The 8,759-nt window shown below is 38.2% G+C and overlaps 1 protein-coding gene across 9 annotated transcripts in view; it reads left to right on the top strand.

Annotated features, from left to right (window-relative positions):
* EYA1 (EYA transcriptional coactivator and phosphatase 1) overlaps window positions 1–8,759 on the top strand; it is a 164,449-nt gene that overhangs the window by 69,216 nt on the left and 86,474 nt on the right. For all 9 annotated transcript variants that reach the window (XM_042036293.1, XM_042036291.1, XM_042036292.1 and 6 more), the window contains 2 exons: window positions 5,468–5,517; window positions 6,945–7,072. In XM_042036293.1, coding sequence (XP_041892227.1) covers window positions 5,468–5,517; window positions 6,945–7,072 — 178 coding nt within the window. The remainder of the gene's footprint in view (window positions 1–5,467; window positions 5,518–6,944; window positions 7,073–8,759) is intronic.

The raw sequence follows: 8,759 nt of genomic DNA, 5'->3' as shown, positions 1-8,759 counted from the left end.
CCGTGAGTACCCGGGGCCCCTGCACCGGCAGCGGCGGCGGGACGGGCAGGGCGGGAGCGCCGCACCGGGGCAGGGGGCGGCCGCGGCAGCCCGGGGGAGCGCGGGGTCCCGCGGCGGCGGGGCCGGGATGCGCGCAGGGGCAGGGGCGCTTTCCGCGCTCTCTGCCGCTCCGGAGGAGAGCAGCGCTCGGTTATAAATCATTGGGTGCAGCAGCTAATTCTGGCCGTAGTTCAGGCTGGGGTTTGTAGGCTTCCCACAAAACAGATGTTAGGAGGTTCTGTTTATTGTGATCGGCCAGGTTTGGGGATTCTCCTGTTTGATTTCCTCGAGTGCTAATGGTTCGGCAGATAGGAGTTACGTGATGGTGAGATGTTAAATGGGGGGTGGAAATAGGCACGTACGGTACGAAATCAGCAGACCTTGTTGAAAGAGACATGAGAGCGTGAGAAAAATAATAAAAAAATTGGGAGGAAGAATGCCTGACAGAGATTTTGACAGTACTTTCTGAAGCAGGAAATCCTTTTGCTTAATATGTTTAAATTTTCCAAACACCAAGCAAAACATGCAGATCCCCACAGGAGAACTTTTCAAGATGACAGAATAAACATCTACACAACTGAAATATTTGACGTTTATTGACATTTTGGGTGGCTTATTTAGAACGGTGATCTTAGAACGAGGAAGTTAAAGACCTTCTGAAGTCTCATTAAATTTACATCTTGCTTTTAAGCAGCCAAAACCCACCAAACATTCTCTCGGTGTTTCAAACACCAAGAGGAAGGACTGCCCTTTACAGTGCAAGATTGATTCTGGAAAAGTAAAGGTGCATTTAAAAATGTTTCTTTGAAGGTTGTTGGGAGTTGGTGTGTTCTTTTCTTTCTTCTGTAAGCAAACATTTAAAACTGAGGTAAGCGGAAGAGATAAAAGCTGTCCGGGAAAAAAAAGGGTAGTGTGTTTCATGTAGTTTGTTTAAATTTAAAAGTGAGCACCAAGGGAAATTTGGAATAAGAAGTGGAGATGTGGTGTAATGTATCATTGGAAGTTTTTAGCATTAGATACGACATATAAAGATTATTTTATTTTCCATCCCATACTGAGATGGTTCGCAAAGCATCTGCCAGAACACAGACTACTGGTTTGAGGTGTAAAATAAATCAGTAGTATATATGCGGATATGGGTCTTTAAGAGTACGTATACGTGTGAGTACACATTACAGAATTTTAGGTATATAATCACATAGGCACACAGTGTTTTCATGTTGCTCACAAACCCATGACATGCAGTTTTTAGCCAAGCACCTCACTGCTGTCAGAGTTTTCCCAAGGCCTGGAAGGGTCTGGAAATGAGCAGCCATCCCCTCTCAGCACTTCTGCACAGTGACAGACGGCTTGAGTCACGCTTCAGCTTAGGAGAAAAAAAGAATGAGTAATCATTTTGCTTGAATTGCAATAAGTATGAAATATTTCTCAGGAGCCAAAAAGAATCTTGGAAAAGCAGAAAGGCATTCTTAAATGGCTGGTCATAATAGAAGCATTGTCACGTTGTAGTACTTCCTTCTTAAAGGGAAGAAAGTGTTGGGATTTGAAAACATTTCATTCATGAGTGTATGAAATGAGCACTCAGGATAGCACTTTTAGAAGAATTTAAACTAGTAATTAAAAATTAAAAAGCTGCAATTACCTGCTTTTGCTTTAATAAGTACAATTTGTCTTTGATGAGAATATCTAGTGAAAAAGCCCTACCTCTTCCCTTAGAGCCCAGAGATATATGATTATTGGAAGAATGAAAGTATTACCAAGTTTCCTGGGTTGCCAGCAAGGTGCCTTTCTGCAGCCAATTTGCATTTTAGTTTTGTAGCATTTTGGCTGTTGAAGCCCATATGTGTCATGCTTTTAGGGAGGCAAAGAGTGCTGTTGGGGAAAAGTCCCTTTCTCTCCCTCCCTCCACCCCTTCCTAAAAATGACAGATTTTTTTTTTCTTAAGAAGGAACACCCTCATTTGAAAACTGCCATTGTCTTTGGAATTTTCTTCTTTAAAGTAGAGCTGTATTTTAAGAGAAAACGCGTGTGCTGGCTATAGTTTTCTGGGTTAAATTCTTATTTTCACTTCGAAAATTTCTTTTCAGCTGGAAAAATGTTTTAAATTATAGCCATTAAAAAAATTGCTTCTAGCAAGCAAAAATACTGTGGAAAACCTGTAATTTAGACAAGTACCTAGGTTTTATTTGCTCTGTGCTGCTGAAATTTAGAATCCCTTCCCATTTACAGTTTACTTTTCACAGAACATTATTAACTTTTTGGCTTCATACATGATCTTCTGTCAGATGCTTTTGATTTGTAATTTAGCAAAGTATAATAAACAGTGCAAAAGTCATGAATTTTCCTCTGCATCCTGAGCTCTGTGGTAGGGAAAATGTGATAAAATGTGTACCTTAAGTCTTGTTTGATGATCTCTCAAAGCAAGTTTGCCTTCTGGAAATAATTTCTGGGGTTGAAGAGCATGGTATTAACAGATTTAATGTGGCTATTCAATGGATTGGTGGAGTACTATGTGAGGTTTAACAAAATGAGAGAGACAAATTGAACATCAACAAAACCTACATCTGTGAAGAATTATAAATTTAATTAGAAAAAAAGGCAAACTTAAAAGACCTCATTAACTAATCAGAATTTGATGTTACTGATTTAAGATTCTTAAATGGATGAATTTTAAGTAGCTTTGCTATCATTGTCCTTTTTTTCTCGCCGTGTAGTACATAGTGCCCAATCTGCAATCTGTGTTAAGGAGAAAGGTGTAAGAAAGACTTACAACAATCAAATTATACACAGTAATGTTAATAATAAAGGTATTAAGAAGAACGTGTATGCCATTTGGCATATAAGGTGTTTTTAGTTTAAGGTTTAAGCAGAGTAGTGAGTATGAGGGGAGTGTGACAGCTCTTTTTTTTTTTTTAAATGTGACCCATTTCTGTCCAGTTAAGGCCAAGCATTTGGGTTTTTTCCCCCACCTTTTATTTGATATGTGAGTTATGTTGCCAAACTTCAATTATCCAGAAACCTGTTGACAAAATGGGAATATATGAGAGAAAGCACAAGCACACACCACCCAGAAATGTTTTTATTCTATGAACTAACTGGTCGTCATAAGTGTGGTTCCTTACTACGTTGTAATTTTGTACTGCACATAAAAAACTGAAAGCATGTGAAGTGTAGCATTTTGTAAACTGTAACTAATTTCACTCACATCTGTGTCTAATTGTTGTCTGCATTCGCATTCTTGAGAGTAGATTTATTTTTCCTGGACCACTCTGTGGATTCAGCTGACCAGCCTAAGTGAGGATTAGTTGTTTTAAAGTTATTTTGATTAAAGAGTCATTTTTAAATTTGATAACGTGCAACACATGGTTTAAATAATCCTTAAGACACAAAGGAATATATCTAAAGTACATCTAATGAAAATGAAAATTGTGGATATGAACTTTCACAAATCATGGAGTGTTGGAGGACATTTAAGGTACATTCTTAATTCACTTTGAATGAGCTGGTTATTCCTGTCCCATGAATACATAAATGAGATCTTTCTCACTATGCGCATACATGAACATGTATATATGCATATATTGTATATATTTTCAAATGCACAGAAGTTACTATTTTTGTAAAAATTTGGTACTTAAAATAGTGATGATTACATGGGTTTTTTATTTCAATCAAGTATTAATAATTCTGTAGGGCATGTTGGAAAATATCAGTTAATTAAAGCATCCATTTGAAAAAGGAAGATTTTTCTATTATAAAAGATATGTTTTAAAAGATCCTGTGCAAGAGGGAGTGAAGATAGCTCTGTAGGCAAACTTAGTTCTCACCTATAATTTTTTCCAGGTGTTTAAAAGTAACAGCAGCAGCATATCCTAAGGCACTCTGCAGCAGTTTCTGGGGTAAAGAACTGAGGGGGAAAAAAACTTAAACCAAAATGCCCAGCTTTGACTGTATGTCCTAGTCTAGTTTGATTTGGCATGCAACGATGTATTGAAAAGCGTGTTATGCAGTACTTTAAGTACCCAGTTATAAAAAGATTGATGTTTTTCAGCATGCATTATTGCATGCTTCTTGACATCATTTGTAATGTTCTTCATTGCCTGACTGCCCCTAGCAGTTGTTTACTCTTGCTAGTTGTAATTCTGTCTGTGATTAAAAATAACAAAAAAACCCACCCTACAGACACATAAATAGGATTTGCTTGGATGATTTTTATGGCACTTAAAATGCCTCATCTCCCTTGTCTTTGCTCTGTGATCATTTAAGAGATGTCAGTTCAGGTTGAATGGAAACGCACAAGAAGGATCCTCACTGCAGACATTAAGAGGGATATATACCTTGCCCAGAGAAGCTTTTGTGTGCTTTTAATCTACCAGTGTCTAGCAGTGTATTTCCACCTGAATTTTTTCACTTGATGACAATTGTTACAGGCCAGAGTTTGTTAGTAAAGCAACAGTGTTTTTCTGATGGAATATGAGAACTATTACTCACCTGAGTTATAAAAAGAATCATTTTATTAAACTAAAAAATTATTGGTGGGCTTCCCAGTGCAACCAGATTCCTTTTCTTCATGAGTGACCTCAAAGATAAATGCTACAACTTCCTCCCATTTATTCAGCCAGAAGTGTCCTTTTAAGTCATTTTATCAGAAATCTCATTAGCAACTGGAATTTTTACGAGTCAGACTATGCAATAACGTGTGGAGTTTTTATTTTAATTTGACCTGGCTGGAGATGGTCTTCTTTTAGAGATGGTTCTGTAAGGCTGTTGGCTATATAGTGAAGGTCTTTATCATAGGGAGACTTGTCCCTTGTTATTCTTTGCCCCTACCCGGGCCCCCCCCCCCCCCAAAAAAATAACATCAGCATCTCCAGCTTGCCTTTGGGGTAAGCCTGACTTGTGGGTTCCCTTCCCAGTCACAGACGAAGGATGGTGAAGAGCAAAGGAAGAGGGAAACCAGTATGATGAGGGCAAGAATCTGTCAGGACTGAAGGGGAAAGGAGGGGTGAGAAGAGGCCAGAGGAGTGGAGGATGCTGAGGGGCCGGGGGCTGGAGCAGCCCGTGCTGCCCTTGGCGGGGCGGCGCGGCGGGGTTACCTTTGCGGGGTGCAGGCAGAGCCGAGCCGAGCCGAGCCGTGCCGTGGGAGGAGTGAGCCCCTCTGCAGCTGTCACGGGCCCCTGATGAATCACTATCCCGTCACTTGGCTGCCGTCCCCTGGCGCGGGGAGGAGGGAGAGAGACCTGCCGGGGAAACAACAGTTGAGCCTTCAATTTAAAGACAATATGCCTTTCACGGGCACCGCACCCTCCTCCTCTCCCTTTGGATTTAAAGGACAGAATTGTCATCCGCAGTGATATCCTTTCTTTAAATTAAGGCCTCATAGTAAAGCGGAGTAATAGAAGCTTCTGTTTGTTTCCCTGGTTTACAGGTGCAGAAGTCCCAAACCAGTTCAGATGTTGCTGTTTCCTCAAGCTGCAGGTAAGGATTTGACTGAAAATTGCTAATTTCTGGCAAGTCTTTAATTGTTGGGGATTTTTTTTTAGCTTCAAGTGATAAGTAAAATATTTATTCTTGTTTCCCTCATTAAGCAGATGAGTAAATGCTGGAGTGTAGCTTTTACATGCGTGCAACCAAGTCTGTAAACCATGAGGATGTAACTTTTTCACTAAATTGTTTGAGTTTATATTTGATTCTGGCATTTCAAACTCAGTGCAGTATCATCTTCTTTTTTGTGTAGATTGTTTCAGGTAAAGAAATACTAAATAAAGGGTTTATGTTTAGAACCTTTAGAACTGATAAAATTTCAGTTAAAATATGAAAGCTTCTTACCTGAAATGACACTTAGGCTTAAGGATATTTATACCATTACTGCAGGAGTAATTTTATGTATCATTTTAATAGTCTTTAAAAGAGCCTAAACATTTCTTTTAAACTGAAAAATTACTGGTTCAAATGCCTTGGAGGCGCAGTAACCTATGAAGTTTCTACTGGGAGCAATTACTTAGAATGCGTACATCAAATAACAATATTAAAAGTTTTAGGTATAAAGGAACGGAAGGATAGGGCACTTCAGTCATAAGCCCCGACATCAGCCAAGGGATATGTCATGGTGGTGATGGCTGTTGGCCTTTTAATGTAAGGCTACTGAAAGCACAAATCTGAAATATTCAGCTGCTTTTGTGCTGCTTAAACATTTAATTTTTGCTTTATCGGAATTGCTCTTTTCTCATGTTGACTAAGTGACAGCTGCTGAGGTGCAGCAGAGCGCTGGGGCACACTAACGCCCGTATGGATTCACTGTATGTCTGTTATATCCCTTTTCAATTGGGCACGCTTTATGTAATCCACAAAGCAAACAAGTGAGCAGACATAATAATGTTTTAATGCTGCATTTGTTTCAAAGGAAACAGAGGAACAATTAAGTAGTTTGCCAGAGTAAACACATACATCAGGAATATCTCATTCCCTGTCAGTAGATGATAGGTTTCCGCAATTGCTTCAAGTGTTTTATTTGGTTTGGAGGCCCATTATATTGCCACTGAGTGGTAAATCTTGAAAAAGCAGAGTGTTAATTTATTGTTAAGAGAATATATGTCTTCATATATTGGTGATTCTGTCTTTGTATGTAGTTTAAAAATACACAATTAAATAAATTTTCTAAGTATAGTACTTGGAATCTAAATTTTATTTCGTTACAAGCTGCAAAAATAATTACAGTAGCTGGCCAGTCATGTGTGGGGCTACAACATGAGTTAAGCACTGGAAAAGATCAAGTTGGGAGAAGTAGCTAATTTTTTCTAAGTGTTTCTGGGATGTTGATAAATAGCAGTCTGCATCTCATAAAGGCAGTTCCTCTGTAATTATGTTGACTTATGTCACTAAAACTAGTTGCATCTTGTTTGCAGGTCTATGGAAATGCAGGATCTAGCTAGCCCACATAGACGACTAAGTGGTAGTAGTGAATCCCCCAGTGGTCCAAAACTTGATAACTCCCATATAAATAATAATTCCATGACACCCAATGGCACAGAAGGTGAGCCAGTCTTTTTCTTTTAGTGTTTCATAATTTGTTTTTTCTCCTTGTCACTTTGGTGTTCTTGCAGTCAGCAAGCCATATAATGTCTTACTATTTTAAGTGTTCCGTGTTTATTCATATGGTACATAAAGGCAATGTTCAATGTTTATCAGTAGTTACTATTATCAAGTTTCAGCAATAGCTTTCATTACAAGTTTATGTTTCTTTCATGGAGTTTGAATGGACTGAGCAGGTAGTATGTGCAGAGCTTAAATTTTAAAAAAAGTCAAAAACCTGAAAAATCTAATGATGAGAGAAAAAAAGTAGGTGTTTACAATTGCCACAGTACAAAATGCAATTTTCCAGTCTTTTTTACTAGTTTGGTATTTCTTTAGGTTCTCACTTTTTGCAAGCTCCTAAGGCTATGAGAATTTTGTCAAGTAGGCTAATAAAACTGAGTGCTGAAAGTTCCTCAGGCTAGCTTGCTGCTCTGATGGAGTGGCCAAAATTCAAACAGGTGTAGTAATTCAATGGGGTAAACTGATACCTATTTCTGAAGAAGCAGTCAGGCAGTTGATAAGTTATGTTTGTTCTCAGTAGAATGCTAACAACAGAACAACCTAACAGCTTTGCCAGTAATATAATACATCTATAATACATATAATAATACATATAATGAAACACAGGAGGGTTTATACAACAAGCAGCAAAAAATGCTCTTTCCTGAAGCATTTCTGTGGCAATAGTGAGAAAGATCGTACGTGACATTTGGCTGGCCGTGTGAACAGACACTTAATGCATTACTAGAAAAGGGAGTCATGCAGCTTCAGTATTGCTCTTCAGTATAAACATATAGGTAAACAGCTACAACCCTTGTAGCAAAGATATGCCTTTTTTTTCCTAAAAACTGGGTCATAGTAGGGCCGTCAGACTCTTTAGGATTATGGACATGCATTGCCTTTTTCCAGGAAAGGCACATGTCAATCAAACAGATGTTGTCCCTCCCTCAATTCCCCAAACATCTCTGTTATTCATTCTAATTGGAGTCCTTGGTAGTGGGGATGGTTTATGGGTTATCAGATTAACAGGAATTTGTGCCAGACTTGTGTGTAATTTACTTTTTGCTATTGCTATGAAAGTGTTGCTGCAATCAAATATTAAGCCATTTGAAAAAAAAAATAGCTCTTTAAAGAATAAATAAAGTGCTTACTCTGTTCATGTATTTTAAGCAGAAAAAAATTGTATGTCCATAAATGAGTCTTCTTCCTTTAAAATACACAAATATGTTATTATATTTTTATATCATATTACCAGGTATATACCACTTCTGGTACAGGATAAAATTGCCCTTTCAAATTAAAATTCCTCTAGCTCACAGAAGCCTTTGTTGTAAACTTCGTGAGCTTTTCTACCTTCTATATAACTTGAAGGTTCTTTTGTAGCACAAAAAACAGGGGGTGTTCCTTGAAACACTGAAAGATGTTCATCATCTGACTTGACTTTTTGTTCAGCATGTAATGCTGTGTGCACTCTAAGAAATTCTTAATATTACTTTGTCAGGAAATAAGGTATATATTGTATCTATCTATTAATGCACTGACCTCAGGTAGAAAATAATTTTGGAAATAATATCCCAACTTCTAGGTAGGTATTGGAGTTTATCAAAGAAAGTCAATTAAACCATGGTAACTTATTTATCTGACAC

This window comes from Corvus kubaryi, unplaced genomic scaffold (assembly GCF_017639235.1).
Source record: "Corvus kubaryi isolate FWS band 111438036 unplaced genomic scaffold, C.kubaryi_AGA036_p1.0 37385, whole genome shotgun sequence".
In the NCBI taxonomy this organism is placed as follows: Eukaryota; Metazoa; Chordata; class Aves; order Passeriformes; family Corvidae; genus Corvus; species Corvus kubaryi.
This window is presented reverse-complemented; position numbering and strand designations above follow the sequence as displayed.